Raw genomic sequence first — 23,559 nt, forward strand, 5'->3', positions numbered from 1 at the left:
TTTGTGTTCAACAGTCATGCCATGGAAACGACTAAATCAGGGCTATTTCACACGCTCCGGCTCCTGCCGGGCGGCGAAACCCAGCATGGCCAAATGCCGTGCCACACACACGATTGTGTCCATTCACAAGGGACGGCCACGGCCTGGGCCACCCGATTGCAGCCGGATCCCACCACTGGAAGGGACGGCTGCCGGGCTGTGGCCATCCCCACCATTGAAATCTTCTGAGTGCGGCACGGATTCCTGGCCGTGCGGGGTTTTGCCACCCGCCAGGAGCCGGAGCGTGTGAAATAGCCCTCAGGGAATTAGAATCTGAGAAGGTATAGGGGCTACCTGTTGTTTCATATTCGAGATTGGACATTAAGTTCAATTTGAGGAATAGTGGGGACGATTAGGGGGAACTCCAATTTTGTAGGAGTTTTGTAGTTATCAGAATATGGCCCATTATATATCTATAATTTTTGGATAATTGTCCTGGGAACCGATGAAACATTGTTAAAAGTGGAGTCAGAGGGATCTGGAAATTCAAAACCATAGATGTAAGAGCAAATACTGAGAACCACAGTTTTGCTATAGCAGGGCACTCACAAAAAATATCTAAAAGAGACCCCACATAACCGTAATTGTGCCAGCATAGATTTGATACTGATGGCCAAATCTTGTGAAGATCGGAGTTAAATACATATCCACTATATTATTAATGATGTGCGCATCCACGGATCATTAATGACAGCACTGATGATCTGAACATGTAGTATAGTCTGGAGATATAGTCAGGGACTGCATGTTTGATGGGGTTCCCGGAGACGTCCACTGAATGGTATCATTAGATACTGTGTTGCTGGCTATACAGGTGCCGTGTCCTGGTCATGGGAATTGCAAATGACTGATCGACATTTTACACCTTTTTCTTTTTCCTAGGGTACATTTGCCCCCAGACCAGGTAACGAAAGTAACACTGGGAAGGTTACATTTTAGTGAAACTACTGCAAATAACATGAGGAAAAAAGGAAAACCAAATCCCGATCAAAGGTATTGTATATTCAGTATGTTAACTGATTTGTTTAGTGTTTAGTCCATTGAAATTCAAATGTACAATAGCAGTTTTATCTGTTTTGTTAGCGATGCCTGGAATTGGGGCTGCTGTATAGGCCCCATATACTATGCGATTTGGGCCTGAATTACCCGATTCCGGTGGATCAGGCAGAGAAATCAGGTGAAATTGGCCCAAATCACATGTGTATTGCTGGGTACACACCAGGACGACTAGGGCCCGATCCCCTCAATCTAGATCCAATTCCGACCAATTGGATGTAGATTGTGTGCTGATTGGGCCCTTTTCTGTCCTGGTGTGGACCGATACCGAACCGATGCGCGGTCCCGCGGGTCGGTCGGTCGTTATTGAGATCCTACCTGCTGCAGGTAGGATCTCAATGACGACCATACAGCCGGGTGCGGGTCGCCATCGGATCGGACCCGCTCACGGTGCACATCGTGAGCGGGTAGTGCCCTCCCGCGTCACCGTGAGCGGGTCAGACGAGACACTGACGACCCGCTCACAATGTGCATCGTGAGCGGGTCGCCCTGGTGTGTACCCTACATAAGACATGCGATCTGACCCTGTGCACGTCAGACCAGAGTCGGAGGTTGGGCCTGCTGCATGTCTGATAGCTGAGTCAGACCCGATCACGGCGGGGGGAACAGGATAGTATGCCATACATCACATTGTGATATATTGCATGCAATCCTGCCATCTTAACAAAAGCCCTGCAGACCCCGCAGTGGTGGGGTGGTGCTGAGAAAGTGTGGGCGCTGGGGGGTCTGCGGGGCTATTGTTACCTGCTGCCGCCTGCCGGGACCTGCCGCTGCCAACTGCCATGACCTGCCGCATCTGTCTGCGGTCCCGTCACGGCTCACCTGGCTCCGAGTCCTGCTGCTAATGAAAAGTGACACACATAAAATGGCTGCCCCCATCAGACAGTTTTTGAGGATTATAGAGGAGTCGGTGGTTTCCTCTAGCATCCTTAAAAACAGTCTGATGTATGGGGGGGGGGGGGGAATTCACATAGTGGATGGGGGTCTTATGAGTTCCCCCTGTTTCCAGATCCTGTTTGTACATGCACTAGATCAGGGGTAGCCAACTCCAGTCCTTGAGAACTACTAACAGTTGACGTTTTCCAGGTCTCCTCACAGAATCACACGTGAAGTAATTAGCTCCACCTGTGGATCTTTTAAAATGTGTCAGTGAGTAATGAGTGCACCTGTGCAGCTAGGTTGTCTTAAAAATGTGAACTGTTGGTAGATCTCGATGATCGGAGTTGGCTTCCTCTGTTTTAGATCTAATCTGTTATCTTTGCAGGTATTTCATGCTGGTGGTTGGTCTGTATGCTGAGAGTAAGGAGTCCTCCTCTCTGGTAGTGGCACATGTCTCTGAAAGGATCATTGTAAGGGTATGTCTGCATTTCTTTATACAGTATATACTTACTCACACAGCACAAATACCGGTCACATTGCATTAACTATTGTTACAGCTCACACAACCATTATTTTAAAAGCTACAAGTGTACAGTAGCTTCTCTTGTTCACGCCCTGTGGCAACGGAGCTCCCCACCGTCGTCCGCCGACAATGACAGTCCCCCTCGCCACTCTGACCCCCCCAACCCTGCCTGAAGCGGAGACGGCAGGATGCCGCTGCCCCGCCGCCGAAAGACTAGGATGCGCGTGCATTTCAATGGAGTCCCTGTCCGCCAGCGCTCACCAGAGGGGAGGTTCTGGCGGGAGCCGAGCAAAGTTGACCGGGGCTCCAGCTGTATGCATAACTTCTGTATATAGGCCCTCATTCTGGTTGATTTGGTCCTCAGCGTGTTCACACTGGGGTCCGATGTTTCTGTCCTGCGCATGTGCATATTTGCATATGCACAAGTTAAGGGCTTCTGTGCGGCGACATACGCGACTTGCATAGTCTACGTGGCACTCACACAAGGGGGGGCGGGATGAGGCGGGAAGGGTGCGTTTGCATGCGAATGCCGAGCATTTCCTGGGCGTAACCACTAAAACGCTTTGTGCTCTCAGGAGAACGGTGGGCATCCCCATGTGATCACAGGCCCAGTTCTCGGACCCGGACTCCGCAAGTCTAAGTCAGCTCAGACTGACAGATCTACGAGCATGGGAAAAATCATTCGATAGTCTGTGACCATATAATGATTTTGCCACTGTACGCTACCCTGCCTATAGATGTTTATGCAAAACATCCATTTGCAGAGCGGAAGGGATGTTTATAGCATGGCATGGGGAGGACATTCGCATGCAGGGGCAGATTGGCCCACTGGGAAACCGGGCCGTTTCCCGGTGGGCTGGCACATTTATCAGCAGAAGTGGCCACCCTGGGCTGCGGCATCTTCGTGCTGGGCCATTTTAACTTTGGCAAACTCGAGGCTGGCCGCGGCCATCTTTAATAAGGGCACAGTGCAGCGGCCAGCCTCGAGTTTGCCAAAGTTAAAATGGCCGCGGGAGGGCTGGTCCGACACGTCACGCGCTGCGCTGCTGCTGTCCGGCTCAGGATGGTGCAGCAGCACACAGCTGCTCCCGCGACCCGATCCCCGACACGTCACACGCTGCACTGCTGCTGTCCGGCTCAGGATGGTGCCGGGAGAAAATGGCTGATCCCAAGGAGCTGCGGGAGAGAGCGGGACAGGAAGAGGGTTAGGCTCCCTGTATACACCTATGGAACCAGTCACCACTACAGATGCACCAATAGGTTTCATCAAATGCTGGCAGCTGATCTGCAATACTGTGTTCAGCACATCCTGGGTAATAGCAATGTGAGAATTGCCACTGTAGTGACCACTTTGCCACAATGCAGAACACAATGCACTTCTCATGCATTACAGAACCTCCATCAACAGCACAATGCACTTCTCCTGCATTACAGCGCCCTATAGACAACACACACAAATAACACAATGCAATTCTCATGCATTACAGCGCCCCACAGACAACACATACAAATAACACAATGCACTTCTCATGTATTAACACACCCTACAGAAGGGCACAGAATGCAGCAGCCTGATGTCTGGTGCTAGGGAGGACCTCATGGCTGGAGGAGACGTTGGGCAGGATGGACAGAGGGGCAGGGGCGGATTGGCATCTGTGAAATAGGCCACACCCCCATATATCTAGGCCACGCCCCAAAAATTTGGGCATGCCTTCGGCGCACAACATCCCCCCCCCCCCGCCCGACCGACCCCCCCTTTTCCCCGGTTAGGGCTGCTTCCAGATATTTCCCGGGCTGGTTTTAATTCCAAATCCGCCCCTGTTCGCATGCCCAGCAGGCAACATTAGAAGGCTCGCTTAGCAACAAACTTTTGCTGCTTAGCGAGCCAACCAGAAGCACCCCATAATGTACAATGCTGATTAAGTCAGTCTTTGGGATTATTAATATCATTGAAAGACATAAGTTCAATATGAATTGATGACAGATATAAATTAAATTTTATTGAAAAAAAAACCCAAATCATATACACTACACATCCTCCTATATAGGGTTGAATGATCCCTAAATCTGTCTGCATTAGTGTTCTTAGTGGACTGAACACAGTGGATAAAAAGCACTAGGATGATCCTATAGTCACTGAAATAATTTAGGGGAGTGGTATTGTAGGTAAACAACAATTTGCAATCCGTAGTTGTATTTAATAATATGCCTGTGTGTATTTAGTAAATATGGGAGTGCATATGGCATTCAGAAGGCTGCATGTCTATGCTTGGAAGACTTTCCTTTTGCTGCCTGTCAGATACAGTCTGTCATGTCAACAAAATGGGATTTGCCATCACTGACATTTGGATGTCATCAGGATATTTCATTCATCCCATTTTAGCCTTGAAATACAAAGACTTTTTAGAGATCAAAGATGTTAACTTGGAAGCAGAATGAGGTTAGGTACATCTAGGGTGAGTGTCTATGTGGAATATATTGGCAGCTGTATCTGGGACCCCACCTGCTGTCATCAATGATTTGTTGTGATAGTGAGTATTGACGCCTTAAACATTTTGTTGCCATTGTCTCAGAGTTCAGTGAGGACACAGATTGATGGCAAATACTATCTTATTTATTACTATATATGTGAAAGAGCTGCTGTCATTTTATCTCTGAAATAAAACAGGACCCAGATGTCAGAATTAAATTACCGTTTAATAAATGATCATGAAAAAACGCCGCCCCTAGGGCATTGCATTGTTATAAGGAGAGTGTTTTCAGAAGCACTGAAGGGGACATTTCAGTACAGTGCTACTCTAACAGAGTTGCCTACTGAAAGTCCCTTGCAAGTGAGCAAATGGTTTGTGTGATACAGAATAGCTTTTGCCATCCTAAGGGTGTGACCTATTTGGAAAGGAGAACACCCTCAGTGCAGTTCATCTTGATGTGGGTTCATTCTGTGTTATCAATGGCTGAGTATTTGTATCTGCTAGGCATCTGTACTTTATAACAAGTGGTTTGTTAGCTAAGGTTCAAAGCCAGTAACACAAGTTTACATCCCTAGATTGAGGTTTATTAGTCACCAAGCATAGGTGGATTTAGACCTCATGGGGCCCTAAGCAAGAAACTGATTTGGGGCCCTCCTTTCTCAAACAATCCATAGCACTATATTTTTGCTGATTTCTGCTGATTGCAGGCAGCGTCGATAGAGCACCTTGGTGCATGCAAAGTCTATCAATAAATGCACAGCTGCCTGAACATAAGCATTGCGTACTAATATGGTTCAGGCTCTAGGTCTTTTGGAAGAAAGGAGAGACCACAAAAAAGGGGATTGGTCTTGCAGGTAAGGAGCATGCCCTACACAGTAATGCCTACAGGTGGGAGACATTCTTCACAGGAAGAGGAGCAACAGAACACGAGGACATGCACTGAAACTAGAGGGAGGAAGATTCAGGGGAAATGCGAGGAAGATTTTTTTCACAGAAAGAGTAGTAGATAAGTGGAATAGCCTCCCAACAGAGGTGGTAGACGCAAATACAGTAGTACAATTTAAACATGCTTGGGATAAGCATATTGATATCCTTACAAAAAAATAAGGATCAAATATGGTTTGAGGTAACATGTTTAAAAAAAGGGGCAGACTAGATGGGCCAAGTGGTTCTTATCTGCCGTCAAATTCTATGTTTCTATGTTTCTATTGCACCACATCATGTCTCACACAGTAATGCCTATTGCACCACATCATGCCCCACACAGTAATGCCTATTGCACCACATCATGCCCCACACAGTAATGCCTATTGCACCACATCATGCTCCACACAGTAATGCCTATTGCACATCATGCTCCACACAGTAATGTCTATTGCACCAAATCATGCACCACACAGTAATGCCTATTGCACCACATCATGCCCCACACTAATGCCTATTGCACCACATCATGCTCCACAGAGTAATGCCTATTGCACCACATCATGCTCCACAGAGTAATGCCTATTGCACCACATCATGCCCCACACAGCACGCGCGTCTCAGTTTCCGGGCGGCGGGGCGACAGGAACCCTGTCCATCTCCGGTTCCGGGAGACGGACAGGGTTAGGGGGGGTGGGGTGCGGGGAGGTGGTGGGGACCCCTCTCGTGCGCGTCCCCTTTCGCATATCAGATGGCGGCTGGCGGGGGATGGCGGCTGGCGATTCTGCCGCCATCCCCTGCAAAGACCAGGCCGGCTCCATCTGTATTATAAATTATATTAGCCATAGTCATAAAGGCTAGTGACACTTTCTTCTTGTTTTGCCAGTTAAAATTCCTTGCAAATATTCTCTCATAGACATCTGTTACTGGGGGATGTCACACCTGTGATTTTCCTCTAACAATCTGCTGGCTTGTGCAGCTGACAGTGATTTAACTCTTCAGATAAAAGCCACTGGAAAGAACAGCTAATGGTATCAGATGATTACCGAGGGCACAGTGTGCACTCACTTCTGCTAAACAGTGATATGCAGCTGATTTATCCTCTTCATGTCATCCTTACCAGAAATCTCTCTGTATTTAGTATAGTCATTTTCTACTGTGAAAAACTGCAAACAATACTGCCAGTGTGACAATGCCCTAAGGTGGACATTTATTATTATTCTAATTATACATTTCCAGTTATTTAGTAGCTGTTAATAGTTATTTATATAGCTGTTCATAGAATATTTGATAATTGTTAAGTGATATGAGCCATGGGCTTGGTGTAGTATGTACAGAATTTTATGCTTTGTAAAATGGCATAAGCAAACAGAATACACCTGCAAATATTATATAATAACCATCCTGCACTACATCCTAAGCACTACTTAGCTGTCATGAGCAATAATACTTTGAAGCCTATTGCTTCGTTAGGCAGTTCTGCAAGTACTTATATTGTCATGCTTTGGTTTATATATCGCATGGCACACAGGGACATTGAGAGCAGGGGTGGAGTGGGTACTGATTGCCTGTTGCAAGGGCCTAGTAACTCTCGCAATGGCCCCAATGGTACATACTGCATCATGTCTGCATATGCAATTCAAAATAAAACCTGTGGAGCAATTCATAAATTGTTGTGCTGTGTATCTTAGGCATCGAACCCTGGACAGTTTGAGAATGATAATGATGCCCCTTGGCAACGAGGGCATATGCCAGAGACAGTAGTAACTCATGGTCGCGTAGGAATTAACACTGACACCCCGGATGAAGCACTGGTTGTCTGTGGCAATATGAAAGTGATGGGGACAATGATGCATCCGTCTGACAGAAGAGCAAAGAGGAACATTCAGGAGGTGAGCCTCAAGAAAAAAAAGATCTGTGCCACTTAGATTACATTTGTATTGAGTAATGTACTATAAAGTGACATAAATGATGTGGTTTCTTCTAAGCACATCAAAGCAGTGATATATGTGGGGCAGAACCTGAATTATGGCACAATGTATTTAATAACAAGATCATATTTCTAAAATATGTACATACGTTTCAAAGTTCCACTTTGACCACTGTGTATATATATATATATATATATATATATATATATATATATATACACACACACACACACACACACATACCTACCATTCAACTCCTACCTATATAGTGTCAATGCAATGTAATACATTTCTTTCTTTTTTTGGTTTGCAGTTGGCAGAAACATAATCTTTTGGGTGCAGTGTGCAAATATTCCCACCGGCCACACACCCTGAGATTCTACTGAGATTATGATATGCTGTAGATGTCAAATAATATGTCATGTAATTTACATTTAGTAAAGCCTTATATTTTCTTTCCATTTTTAAATGTAGTTTTGTAGAAAGGAGTGACCAGTAGACATTTAGGTTGATTTTCTTTTATATTATTATTCAGGTTGACACAATGGAGCAGCTGAGAAGAATAGCTCAGATGAGACTGGTAGAGTATGACTATAAACCTGAGTTTGCAACAGCCATGGGAATAGATTCTGTTCATGAAACAGGTACCTGTTTCCTTTCTTGCTAGTTATTCAAACCAGAGTGGAGATACTGTAGGCTTTCAGGGCTGTACATCACATGCCCTGCCCCCCCCCCCCCCCCCCCCCCAAATGCTGTGATTTATGAGTCCATGGGTAGGAGGCCAGGACTAAATACTTATAATTTAGTCCCACCCACTCCATACTGCACCACAATTCCCTTTATGATATCCTCTTCCTACCTGCTTCACTAGGAAGTGGGTGGGATGCTGGAGATCTGCCCACTCTTCCGTGGATGCTGGGAACTGTCTGAAAAATCTGGAGTCTCCCGGCACTTATGAGGGATAATAATGGTTCAAACTCAAATCTAAATAGCAATTTAGAGATCAAGCTGTCCAGCATTTCTGAAATACATGAAAAAGAAGCCAGTATTTAACCTACATGCAAAAAAAATAAAGACATGTATTTGAACCCTTTACATTTCCATGTGCTGTTATTTTTTTTACTTTGCTCACTATTTAGAATCAGCCCCTAAGCCACATTGTAGTGCCTCCAGTCCATATTATACCACAGGTCAGCCTTTCCAAGCAGTATTCAATAGATATCTTTACTTTATTTAAACAATGTTCAGATTTTTGCATTCCATATGGCTGGATTTCCTATATAAATAAATTTCTAAAAATATGTGTGACTATAACAAGTCGAATATAAATGGATATAAATTACTTAAGGTGGGCATACACAGACAGATAAAATGCTTTTTCAGATTGACATACAATTTATCTGACAATAGACATATCCCACTAGACAAAACACAAATTTATTCTCAGGCGCTTTTTAATATTTTTAGTTAGATATACAATCAAATGTAAGCTACAGAAACCACTATATGCCTGTGGAGGCATATATAGATATAATTTTCTAAAACCACCAAACAAACTGCAAAACTTATGTGGGTTGCTGCGCTATATTTACTGGAAGCAGGACCAATATGTGCAGTCACACAATTATAACAACAAGGGATATAAAGTACAATATATATTTATTTAGATGTCAACCCTATCATATATCAATCAATCTAAAGAATCTCTACATACACATACAAAATATGGACATATCCTAGGCATGCACTGTGAGATCTTACACAAAGTATTGGCAGTGATATGATCCCAAATGTAGGAACAAGGGAGATGTCCGTGAAATGGCTGTAGCAGGACATATACTGCCCAAAGTGGCCGATAACACTTTCAAAATATGACATTGTAGGGACATGCTAGACAATCAGGCATGTCCGACCAATCAATATTACTGGATCAATTCAATTTATGCGTATAGTAGTGCATTCAATTCAGATTATGCCACATACAGGGCAAAGAACTATAGCTTTTATGACAGGCCCCCTGGCATCTGATGGAATCATCACTGATGATGATGGGCGTCAGTGGCTGCTACCTGCTTGGAATTGCCTTGGACAGGTCGGACTGTCAGCAGTCCCAGGTGGGCTAAGCTACTGCACATGTGCTGACTGCTGGTGACCCACAGAAGGGATTTGGTGAGTTCAACAGGTGGGAATAGATGGCCTCTTCAGGTCTTCTGATTAGTGAATCACTGATGCATGGACTGCTGGTCAACTTCTCCCTCACTCCATAACCCACTGCCACTCCCCATAACCCTCTACTCATCTCCCTTAGTCCTTTGTCTATACAATAATTTGTCCTCCCAATTGCCCTTTGTCCATCACCCACTGCCTCTTCCCATCACCCTCTACTAGCAGACCCATCTGTGAAGCCTCCAAGAAGCACTGCTTACATCAAAATATCACAGATTGGCCACAGTCCCGGTAGGCTGGTGCCTCAAAATGCTTTTATGTTGTATAAACACCTCAAATACATAAAATACACGCATGTAATTTATTTGAACATGAAACAAGGTTTTGTACTATCTCAGGCACTGAATTTGATGCTAAGCAATAATTTTCCTGCCCATATTTAGTGTCAGTTACAGATCATGTCCCCAGTAGTCCCAGTTACAGATCATGTCCCCAGTACTCCCAGTTACAAATCATGTCCCCAGTAGTCCCAGTTACATATCATATCCCCAGTAGTCCGTTACATGTCATTTCCCCATTAGTGCCAGTTACAGATCATGTCCCCATTAGTGCCAGTTACAGATCATGACCCCAATAGTGCCAGTTACATATCATGTCCCCAGTAGTCCCATTTACAGATCATGTCCCCAGTAGTGCCAGTTACAGATCATGTCCCCAGTAGTGCCAGTTACACATCATGTCCCCAGTAGTGCCAGTTACACATCATGTCCCCAGTAGTGCCAGTTACACATCATATCCCCAGTAGTGCCAGTTACACATCATATCCCCAGTAGTGCCAGTTACACATCATGTCCCCAGTAGTGCCAGTTACACATCCTGTCCCCTGTAGTGCCAGTTACACATCATGTCCCCAGTAGTGCCAGTTACACATCATGTCCCCAGTAATGCCAGTTACAGATCATGTTCCCAGTAGTGACAGTTACATATCCTGTTCACAGTAGTGACAGTTACGTCCCCAGTACATAGAAACATAGAAACATAGAATTTGACGGCAGATAAGAACCACTTGGCCCATCTAGTCTGCCCCTTTTTTAAACATGTTACCTCAAACTATATTTGATCCTTATTTTTTTGTAAGGATATCAATATGCTTATCCCAAGCATGTTTAAATTGTACTACTGTATTTGCGTCTACCACCTCTGCTGGTAGGCTATTCCACTTATCTACTACTCTTTCTGTGAAGTAATTCTTCCTCACATTTCCCCTGAATCTTCCTCCCTCTAGTTTCAGTGCATGTCCTTGTGTTCTGTTGCTCCTCTTTCTGTGAAGAATGTCTCCCACCTGTACCTTGTTAAAACCCTTGATATATTTGAAAGTTACTATCATGTCCCCCCTTTCCCTTCTCTGCTCTAAAGTATACATATTAAGATCTTTTAGTCTTTCCTGGTACGTTTTGTGATGTAGGCCATGCACCATTTTAGTTGCCCTTCTTTGTACAGACTCTAATGTATTTATATCTTTCTGGAGATATGGCCTCCAGGACTGAACACAATACTCTAGGTGAGGTCGTACCAATGACCTATACAGTGGCATTATTACTTCTTTCTTTCTACTGCTGATACCTCTCCCTATGCAACCAATCTTCTTCATTTCTTTGTTACATTGCCTACCTGCTTTTAAGTCCCCTGAAATAGTGACACCTAGATCCCTCTCTTCCTCAGTAGTTTCCATTATAGTGCCATTTAGACTATATTTAGTCTTTGGATTTCTGAGACCCAAGTGCATGATTTTGCATTTTTTGGCATTAACCTGTAGTTGCCATGCTCTTGACCATTCCTCTAATCTACCTAGATCCTCAATCATTTGTTTTACCCCTCCTGGTGTGTCTACCCTGTTGCATACCTTTGTGTCATCTGCAAAAAGGCACATTTTACCCTCAATTCCATTTGCAATATCACCAATAAAGATATTAAAAAGCACCGGTCCAAGTACAGATCCCTGGGGTACTCCACTTGTAACCTTTCCCTCCTTTGACTGTACTCCGTTTACTACAACTCTCTGTTTTCTGTCCTGCAACCACGCTCTTATCCATTCAACTATCTTAGAATCCAATCCCAAGCTTTCAAGTTTATTTAACAGTCTGCGATGTGGGACAGTGTCAAATGCTTTACTAAAGTCTAGATAAGCTACATCTACAGCACCACCTTGATCTACTACTTTAGTCACCCAGTCAAAAAAGTCAATAAGATTTGTTTGACATGATCTTCCCCCAGTAAACCCATGCTGTTTTGGATCCTGTAAATTGCTGGTTTTGAGATATTCTACAACTCTTTGTTTTAAGAGTGTTTCCATCAATTTCCCTACTACTGATGTAAGGCTCACTGGTCAATAGTTGCTTACATCTTCCTTGCTTCCACTTTTGTGCAGTGGGACTACATTCGCTGTTTTCAAGTCCTCTGGGATTACTCCAGTAGCTAGTGACTGGTTGAATAATTCTGTTATTGGTTTTACCAGCTCCCCTTTAAGCTCTTTTAGTATCCTTGGATGTATCCCATCTGGCCCCATTGATTTATCCACTTTCAGTTTTAAGAGTTTGACAGTAGTTCCAGTTACACATCATGTCCCCAGTAGTGCCAGTTACAGATCATGTTCCCAGTAGTGCCAGTTACGTATCATGTCCCCAGTAGTTCCAGTTACACATCATGTCCCCAGTAGTTTCAGTTACACATCATGTCCCCAGTAGTGCCAGTTACAGATCATGTCCCCAGTAGGGCCAGTTACAGATCATGTCCCCAGTAGTGCCAGCTACAGATCATGTTCTCAGTGGTGCCAGTTACAGATGTCCCCAGTAGTGTTTTTAGAAAAAAAAAGTACATACCAGAAACTATGGTTTTCAGAATAATTTGGCCAACAGAACCAGTACCTTGATAAGGGATACTCAAACTGTAACCAACAGAAATAATCACAAACCAAATAAAACCCCATTCACAAAGAGATCTTCATGGAAAGATACTTGTGCAGTACAAAATGCCATGCAGGAGGTGCTATGGCCTTATTATTTTAATTATCTTTACATTTTTATTTAAATATTAATGGTTCTGTAATACTGCCAAATAACAAACATATAAAAAAAATCACATGACTGCAAAAAACTAACACTAATATTTGTAACAAAAACGGGTCTGTCTTGCAGGCATAATTGCTCAAGAAGTGAGAAATGTTTTACCACGGGCTGTTAAAGATACTGGAGTTGTTACATGTGAAAATGGCGATATCATTGAAAACTTTCTCATGGTAGATAAGGTAATGCCCTATATTTTTTTTACTAATGTCTAATACAGCAGCTTAGCCACTTAACTGGCTAATATTTTTTCCAAAACTCTCTCAAATTGTCATTTTTATAATTGAATTATGTTAAGAATATATACTTAAAATAAATCCAATATATCTACCATCTCTGAGATGCTCTGTTTCATTACACAGTCCCTTTTCTAATGCTGGGTACACACCAGGACGACTAGGGCCCGATCCCCTCAATCTAGATCCAATTCCGACCAATTGGATGTAGATTGGGTGGTGATTTGGCCCTTTTCTGTCCTGGTGTGGACCGATACCGATCCGATGCGCGGTCCCGCGGGTCGGTCGGTCGTTATTGAGATCCTACCTGCTGCAGGTAGGATCTCAATGACGACCATACAGCCGGGTGCGGGTCGCCATCGGATCGGACCCGCTCACGGTGCACATCGTGAGCGGGTCGTGCCCCCCCGCGTCACCGTGAGCGGGTCGGACGAGACACTGACGACCCGCTCACGATGTGCATCGTGAGCGGGTCGTCCTGGTGTGTACCCTACATTAGTCTGCTCCAATTTATCCTGCACACTCTCTTTATACACCTATCCTCATTTTCCCTGAATCCATTGTGATATGTTGGGTGAGATTGATTAGGATGAGAGATTCAGAAAATGAGAGATTTTGTGAGAAATCTCCAGTTTTTTTAAAGCGGCAATCATTTACACTGCAAAATCAAACTGATGTTGCAGTGTAAATGATTGCCGCTTAAAAAAACTGGAGATTTCTCACAAAATCTCTCATTTTCTGAATCTCTCATCCTATTAAATCTCACCCCTTGTGTTTATGCTTTCTTAGGACACCCCCATTTTTTCTACCCATAATCTTAAAATATAAAGAAATGGATTATTGTTAAACAAGCCAGTCAGTGCACATGTATGTACATTCATCCATGTACAGTATAATTGTTTATTTATTTATTTACAGTTTCTTATATAACGCAGCAGATTCTGCTTTACAATTGTAGACAGTGATAAAACAAACTGGGTAACAACAGACAGACTTGGAGGTAGGAGGGCCCTGCTGCAAGATTACAATCTATAGGGACATAGGAGGGAAACACAAGGACAGGCACCAGTAATAGCACAGCAGTTCCCACCAAGTTACAATAATTGCCATAATATCAATTTAATGCGGGACACCAAGGGGGTGGGAAGCACAATAGTATAGCCACAGTAGATGGTGTAAACCACAAACTGAAGAAGGACATCCTTTCCAATAGTAGAAGAAATATCCAGTTTGACCAAATGTTTTAAAACATAGCATAATACAGATAATTAATATAATTGTATACAATGGGAAACCTTTATTGATGAGATTTCACAATCATTCAATTTATTGAACAGATGTGATCAAAATCGAATGATTGTATGCAATATCTCATAAGTGTACATACGGGATGCGATCGTTAGGTCAACACAAGAAAGGTTGACACCAGAAGGTCGACAGGGACTGAAGGTTGACAGGGTCCTTAGGTCGTCCGGCGGAAGGTTGACAATGCAAAAGGGTGACACAAACTTTTTTTTTCTCCACTGTGGTTCCACAACAGGCTCTACCATCCACTAGGGCACGGATGGAGAATAGAATAGTGTGCCGAGCGTAGCTAGTGGTGCGAGGGGCTGTTGTACACTAAGGGGGGTATTCAATGTCTGTCGAGTTTTGTGAAATCGCGAGTTTTTATGTTATCTCGCCCGGAATCCTTAGGTTTCTCGTCCTCGATTATTCAATCTGCATTTTTTCTCGATTTTTTTATTGTCCCGTTTTTCATATTTTTTCGATTTGGTCGACTGTCGAGGGCACAAAAGCTCGCATTATCAAGCATTTTGTCCACACATTTTCGTCGACTTTTCTCGTAACCTATGCAATCTTTTCTGTTTTTGGTTTTCTCGACGTCAGTTTCACCAGTTCTCGTCTTGCAAGTCTCGCCAGGCTTGTGTGGCGTGATTTAAATATTATGTATTTATTTTGGTCCGTATAACAGATTTGTGATATATACCTATATGTAATAGTCTACTATTGTTATCTATTTTGTGAACTACTTGTTAAGAGTGTCTAAAATCATTTTAGGAAGGGGTCATAACTTTATTCTTGCTGGCTGATTACTGACAATCTTGGTTGCAATTTTTGCAATGTAGTGAAAGCTGACCTTCTTCAATTTCTATGAAGAAGGACTGTTTGATGTACATAATGCAGAGTGCATTCGAATTACTGAAATCTCATTGTAATGTCTATATGCCCTAAGTCAAACTACACAGTGTATTATTTACACAGATTAATTAACACTTACCTAACGCTTCTTCCGCAGCAAAATGCAAGCAATATTTCTGCTACACCCACGTACAGCATACACTTCCTCCTCAAACTCGCTCGCTCACACGTGGCGAGCAGCACAGGGACTTATATAGAAGATGTCGAGCCGGGAAACGGGAAAAAGTGACGCCCACAACTCGCAACATTGTTACAACCTCGACGGGAGTGGTCTCGCTTGATTGGCACATTGAATACCCGAGATCTCGCTTCGTCGAGCTAATATAATCTGTCGACCAAAACGAAAAAGTAAAATACTCGCCGAGGAAAATAAAATCGACACAGATTGAATATCCCCCTAAGGGGGATATTCAATCTGTGTCGATTTTATTTTCCTCGGCGAGTATTTTACTTTTTCGTTTTGGTCGACAGATTATATTAGCTCGACGAAGCGAGATCTCGGGTATCCCCTAAGGGGGATATTCAATCTGTGTCGATTTTATTTTCTTCGGCGAGTATTTTACTTTTTCGTTTTGGTCGACAGATTATATTAGCTCGACGAAGCGAGATCTCGGGTATTCAATGTGCCAATCAAGCGAGACCACTCCCGTCGAGGTTGTAACAATGTTGCGAGTTGTGGGCGTCACTTTTTCCCGTTTCCCGGCTCGACATCTTCTATATAAGTCCCTGTGCTGCTCGCCACGTGTGAGTGAGCGAGTTTGAGGAGGAAGTGTATGCTGTACGTGGGTGTAGCAGAAATATTGCTTGCATTTTGCTGCGGAAGAAGCGTTAGGTAAGTGTTAATTAATCTGTGTAAATAATACACTGTGTAGTTTGACTTAGGGCATATAGACATTACAATGAGATTTCAGTAATTCGAATGCACTCTGCATTATGTACATCAAACAGTCCTTCTTCATAGAAATTGAAGAAGGTCAGCTTTCACTACATTGCAAAAATTGCAACCAAGATTGTCAGTAATCAGCCAGCAAGAATAAAGTTATGACCCCTTCCTAAAATGATTTTAGACACTCTTAACAAGTAGTTCACAAAATAGATAACAATAGTAGACTATTACATATAGGTATATATCACAAATCTGTTATACGGACCAAAATAAATACATAATATTTAAATCACGCCACACAAGCCTGGCGAGACTTGCAAGACGAGAACTGGTGAAACTGACGTCGAGAAAACCAAAAACAGAAAAGATTGCATAGGTTACGAGAAAAGTCGACGAAAATGTGTGGACAAAATGCTCGATAATGCGAGCTTTTGTGCCCTCGACAGTCGACCAAATCGAAAAAATATGAAAAACGGGACAATAAAAAAAATCGAGAAAAAATGCAGATTGAATAATCGAGGACGAGAAACCTAAGGATTCTGGGCGAGATAACATAAAAACTCGCGATTTCACAAAACTCGACAGACATTGAATACCCCCCTTAGTGTCCAGAACTAGACGTCTAGATCTAGACGCCTACAAAAAAAATATGTGTCGAGATTCTGCATTGTTGACATAAGGACCCTGTCGACCTTTTGCCTGTCAAACTTTCAGTGTTGACCTAAGGAGTGTCAAGATTTCGTGGTTCGACCGAATGATCCATACCCAAGATTTCATGGGATGAAAGGGATGTTTATATATCCTGATTATTAGTCATTAGAAAAATATTAAAGTTAAAAAAGCCGTCTCAAATATAATCTGCCATGTGCTTTGTTCTATTTTGTCGTCCTCTTATTGATTTTTGTTTCAGGGATTAGCTTGTATATAACTAAATAAATCCTATGAAAAGGGTAAGGAAAATGTACTTTGCATGCCAGGATATTTCTATGAATTCTATAGCAAGCAAGCTTCAATGCAGGGCTGTCTAAACAGCATTGTAGGCCCTGATCAAAGCAATGCACCAGGGTTCCATTTTAATTGGTTTCCAGGAACAAATTAGAAACAAAAATACCTGCCCCTTTTACAACTACATGCCTCAACATACTTCCATACAGTGAATGGATGTCAGCAATCTGATTGGTGCATAGCTCCAGTTTTCCACCAATCCACATTCTGACACCCATTCATGGTCTGGCTGCAGGCTGGAAGGCAGAGAGATTGCTGCCTGGCCTCTCATTGTGGGGCAGATTTATTAAGCTCAGTGAAGTGATAAAGTGTCTGGTTTTTATCACTGACCAATCAGCTCCTAACTGTGAAGTTACAGGCTTGGTTTGAAAAATGTGAAAAATAGAACTGTGCAATAACTGGGAGATAGTTAATCAGTTAATAAGGCATTTATTAATATTGTCTCTTATACTTGACATACTATAATATCATAAAAACACATCAAACACATACATGAAATAAAAGATAAAGACAATAATTGTTATAAACAAGGGGGGTAAGCACAACCAGTTGTGGCTATATGCAGCACATAAATAATATATTAATTAAAACAAATTGTGTTAGTTAGGCATGCATTTTCCCTAAGATGATGATAGTCAGTGAATTAGAATGACTTTATTTAGCTGATGCAACTTGTTAGTAAGCCGTCTATTGGCGGTTTAGTAGTGAAACTTAATTGGAACCATTGAAATTCGCAGGTATTGATTGATGTGGAATATATTAAGAACTGTCCAAGTTTATATGTCTGGCCAGACACTTTATAACAGGGGTACCTTACAGAAGCCACCCATCACTTCTCTGGCCTCCCAGTCTTTGGTGCTGAATCACCTTTGTGGTACAACTTTATCCGGAGTAGCCTTGAGATGTTGTGGCGTAATTGTATTATGTATGGTATCCCTCTGATGCTTCCGACGCAATTCCCCACCTTCCGTCACGGTATCTATAGCATTAACATTCTTTAGATGTATCAAAAACAGGCCTACACCATCTATTTAATGTGTACTATAGGTAGTAAAAGTAATTTGCACCACATAGGCCAGCCAACTGTTGACGAACATTATTCATTTTAATGTTGTGGTATGTTTAGTGTCTGTGTGTAACAGAAATGCTGCCATCTGCTGGCAGTTAGTCAAACTACATCTTTCTCTTTCACACATACAGAAATACAGAGACAATCACAAGGTAGCAGACTAGCTTTCAAAGCTTTTGTTTTGAGTAGGCTTAGCTAGTATTTAATATTTGTTTTCCAAATTATGTGTAATTTCTTAAAGTACAAGGGTTAAACAACATGCTGAACTGGAAGGCTCCAGTCAGTGTGAACCTGTATATGCAGATTTTCAATCAGCAGGCCCATAACGAAGTATATATTTAGCAATTTTTGTTTTATAATATGTGGACCAGATTACACCTGAAACTGCTCCCACAGTTACAACCTTAGTCTGCAATTTAGAGAGAAAGAGCCTTCATGTTGCAGGGATCTGAGCTGTCTGCTGACCTTTATAATGACATGAGGCAAGGCACTGGTCCTAGTGTGAGCTAATCATGGCATGGTGGGGAATACAGCTTCAGCCAACTGTCTTTACAGTAAATCAGAAATAATGAGGCAAAACAATGGGTGGTAGGTCAAGCTTAGCTCTCCCATGGCTAGGTCAGGATAACTCCCAGAGAAATGATGCCATAATATTATTTATACTCTTTATATTTTTTTAGGACCAAATCTTTATGGAAAATGTGGGTGCAGTGAAACAGCTTTGTAAACTCACAAACAATCTTGAAGAAAGGATCGAGGAGCTAGAAGTGTGGAACAATAAGCTTGCCAAACTAAAACAGAAAAACAGCTTAAAACAAACTCCCGCTGAGCGGCCTCCTTCAAGGTTAGCGGATATTCTATTGTTTGAAGGTGTATCTATACGTGACTCAATATTGATGAATTACTGCGACTTAAAATGGTTGTTGACTTAGACAGTAGTATATACACTAATGGCAGGGACATTAAATAAGGAGATGTTATGACATACATGGGTCTGTGTTTGATTCACATAAGAAATGGTTTAAACTTCACAAAAAAATATCAAAGTACATTATAGTTACAGTATCTATAGGTGAAATCATTTCCAATGAACTTATAATGTCTTGAGCTGTATAATTGTTGTAATAAACTAGTAAATTAGATCTGATTATTTATTATAACCGGTTTGATTTTGCAGTGTAAATGATTTGCATCTTTAAAAAAAAAATCATACTTTCTGATTCTCTCACCCTATTACATTTCACCCTGAGGGCCTTATTCTGGTTCACTCTTAGGGCAGTATTTAATGAGGCTGATTCGCCATGTTTTATGGCGATTTTGTGCTATTTTCGTGCTGTACGGCGATTTTTTGACTAAAACGGTGAATCACCCTATTCAATAACCAGATGGTGAAAACATTTCAAGGTTTTTATCGCCATGATTCACCGAGTAGCAATCGCTATCTTTTTATGGTGAAGTGGAATGTGAACTTTTAAAATAAAGTGTTTTGTTTTTTACATTTGGTGTCAAAAAATCAGGAATTTTATTCTGAGGAGGGGCATGCTATTTTTATTCATGTGCTGTAAGCACATGAATATATATTTAATTTAAAAAAAAAAAATATATATATATATATATATTTTTTTTTTTACACAGCAGCCAGCAGGGGGCCGGGAGCCGAGCTGCTCATTAGATATTCATATATTCACTGCACCTGATCATTACATATGCACGATCGGGTGTAATGAATACCCGGTCCCCTGTTGGCTATCCCGGGGGGCAGCCTGTGCTGCCTGGCTCCCGGGGAGCCCACCTCCCCCCCCCACAAACGTTCTGGGGCAGACAGGGAGACTTCCATCTAGTTTCCTGCCGCCGTCCTCGGGCTCCCTGCGGCATCGCTGCAGGAGTTAAAATTCGCCGGTCAGGGGCAGTGAGCCCCTGACTCGTTGAATACTGGAGCCGGCGAGGCTCCGGAACGCGGCGGGCAGTGGCGATTCGCTGCACATCGTCAAAATTCTCATTGAATACTGCCCTTAGAGGCAAATTCCTTCTCAAATGGACAAAACCATGTGCATTGCAGGAGGGGGGGGGGGGGGGGCAGATGTAACATGTGCAGAGAGAGTTACATTTGGGTGAGTTATTTTGTTTCTGTGCAGGGAAAATACTGACTGCTTTATTTCTACACTGCAATATAGATCTCACTTTGAAGAAAAACCCCACCCAAATCTAATGTCTCTAGGAGTGAACCAGAATAAGGCCCCATATGTGAGATACATATTATTTATACACATGTGAAACCCTTTGTTTGTTTACTGGATGGTCTATATATATAATTTGCCAATTATATTTTAGATATATTGACTCAAAGTGAAATGTGCATTTCATAAAAAATTTTTTATTGCAGAGTATTATTTAAAATCATATCTTTCATTTTTTTTAAAATAATGTATGGCATTAACTACAGTGCCAGCTCTTTTTATGCCATTTCGCTATAATTCCTAGAAGCTATACACATATTTTCCTCAACCATTCCACCAAATATATCGGCCAAGTACCAAATTCTGCCACTTGCATGCTGCTGATAGGGTGTAACACTTGCAAAAATTATGTTTAGAATAAAGAGTGTGCATCTAAGGTCCTGCTAGGTGGGGAAGCAGCCACAGAAGCGATATTGGCGGCTTTCATTTAACTGATTCAAACTCACAGGGGAGGAGAGGTGCCCCCTTGGGAGCAAGAGCCTGGCAGCAAATTACTTCATTGCCCCCCGGAGTTACTCTTCTGTATCCAATCATGCAGCTGAGATAGCGAAGTGCCTAGTGCTTGCACCATATTGGCGAAACTCTATTCTCAACGATAGTGTAATTAATTTCTTCCAAGTAAAATGTTTGAGTATAGAATAAAGCAGCAGGCCAGGAGAGGCTGACTATCTCCATTGTGGTATGATGTTTTTATTATATACACATCCCTAAAACATGATAGAGACATTTATACAAAATGGGCCATATGCAACTATGAAACATGTGGTATCAGCTAAGCATTTATAAGGCTGTGGCCTCTGTATTCATTGATTACACACATTTTTGTGCCTTATGAGCCTTATGGGGTATATTTACTAAGTCCTGGATGAAGATAAAGTACTGCCATGTTACATGCTGTGTTTAAGAAGTGACAGTAAGGAGCTGGTTGGTTGGTACTTTATCTCTCTCCAAGGCTTATGCGACCTACTCACGTAGCAATTTGTGCCAGTGACTTAGCAGGGAAGAACCCCCTTGAGCTTTCAAGAATCTATATCGCTTCGAAAGTGCAGCGATGTGCCAGCAATGTGCACCAGCGATTGTGCTAAGCGATTAAGCAGGGGTGATTTCAGTTAAGCCAGGGAAATGTAGAATGCTGATCGCTATCGCTCGTTTTACAAAACCCAGGCGATGTGCAGTCTTTTGCTAAGCGATCTGACTACATTTATCCAGCTTTGACTAATCGTTTTCAAACTTTGCAAACTACCTTAACATCTTAAGGGACAATCTAAGTTTGAAAATGGATTGAATCGGACGAGCCCTTAAGGGTGCTGTCATTAGGGTCCATGCTATTTCTGATGTTTTCATGCATACCATTGGAAAGCGTATGACTTTCTGAATACAACAGGGCTGCTGAAAGCGCCGCCGGGCCTCTGTAATAAAGGTATGTTTTCAACAGGAGGGGTGTGCCCAATGGGATGGGGCATGGCAATACCCCTGTAAAAAAATGTTTTACTACAGGGGGTGTGGGCTGTGTGCGGGTGCACAGGCAGCTGCCTCTCTCCCCCGCTCAGCACACAGCACTGAGCAGCATGTGCTGAGAGGGGGAGAAAGGCTGTGCTGCTGTGGCAGCCTCTGCTCTCTACTCCCACTGCCTGGTCTCTGCAGTGGGTGAGGGGGGCACGGGACCCAGGGCCCTCCATTAGACCCGGGTAAAAAGTACACAAAATTGCATAAGCATGAACTTTCGACTAGAGAATAATTAGTTCTGATCTTCATCAACACAACAACTAATTCCACATAAACAATTATATGTTCTCATGTTTTTATTGAACACACCATGTAAACATTCACAGTGCAGGGTGGACAAAGTATGTGAACCCTAGGCTAATGACTTCTCCAAGAGCTAACTGGAGTCAGGAGTCAGCCAACCTGGAGTCCAATCAATGAGACAAGATCGGAGGTGTTGGTTAAAGCTGCCATGTCCTGTCCAGAAACTGATTGGTTGGTTGTTTATCACTCTCCATTTTTTCACTTTTGAAGCTTAGTGCATTGGGCCCTTTGTGTGGACAAAATAATGCACAGCACACCAACATCAAAACCTCATCCCAACTGTGAAGTATGGTGGAAGGGGCATCATGGTTTTGGGCTGCTTTGCTGCCTCAGGGCCTGGACAGATTGCTGTCATCCACGGAAAAATTAATTCCAAAGTTTATCAAGACATTTTGCAGGAGAACATAAGGTCATCTGCCCACCAACTGAAGCTCAAAAGAAGATGGGTGATGCAACATGACGAAAGCACAGAAGTAGATCAACAACAGAATGGCTTCAACAGAAGAAAATACGCTTTCTGGAGTGGCCCAGTCAATGTCCTGACAACCTGATTGAGATGCTCTGGCATGACCTCAAGAGAGCGATTCACACCAGACATCCCGAGAATATTGCTGAACTGAAACAGATTTGTAAAGAGGAATGGTCAAAAATTCCTCCTGACCATTGTGCAGGTCTGATATGCAACTCTTGAAATTGTTTGGTTAAGGTTATTTCTGCCAAAGGAGGGTTATCCAGTTATTAAATCCAAGGGTTCACAAACTTTGTCAACCTTGCACTGTTAATTTTTACATGGTGTGTTTAATAAAAACATGAGAACATATAATTGTTTGTGTGATATTAGTTTAAGCAGACGGTGTTTGTCTATTGTTGTGACTTACAGTGGATCAGAAATCCAGATAATTCCAAAGGGTTCACATACTTTTTCTTGCAACTGTATAATGTAAGGTATAAGACATATAGTACAGTATATTGGAGATGCCTAGAATTTTTTGTGTGGTAAATAAATA

General features: G+C 42.6%; 1 protein-coding gene across 1 annotated transcript in view; it reads left to right on the top strand.

The window, feature by feature from the left end:
* The window catches only part of MYRFL (myelin regulatory factor like), a 103,205-nt gene that overhangs the window by 30,162 nt on the left and 49,484 nt on the right, over positions 1-23,559 (top strand). Inside the window, exons 9-14 of the mRNA XM_083182534.1 lie at positions 922-1,032; positions 2,360-2,450; positions 7,584-7,784; positions 8,359-8,467; positions 13,184-13,293; positions 19,187-19,350. Of these exons, the coding sequence (XP_083038660.1) occupies positions 922-1,032; positions 2,360-2,450; positions 7,584-7,784; positions 8,359-8,467; positions 13,184-13,293; positions 19,187-19,350 (786 nt within the window). The remainder of the gene's footprint in view (positions 1-921; positions 1,033-2,359; positions 2,451-7,583; positions 7,785-8,358; positions 8,468-13,183; positions 13,294-19,186; positions 19,351-23,559) is intronic.

Source organism: Crinia signifera, chromosome 4, assembly GCF_055691185.1.
Source record: "Crinia signifera chromosome 4, ASM5569118v1, whole genome shotgun sequence".
Lineage (NCBI taxonomy): Eukaryota > Metazoa > Chordata > Amphibia > Anura > Myobatrachidae > Crinia > Crinia signifera.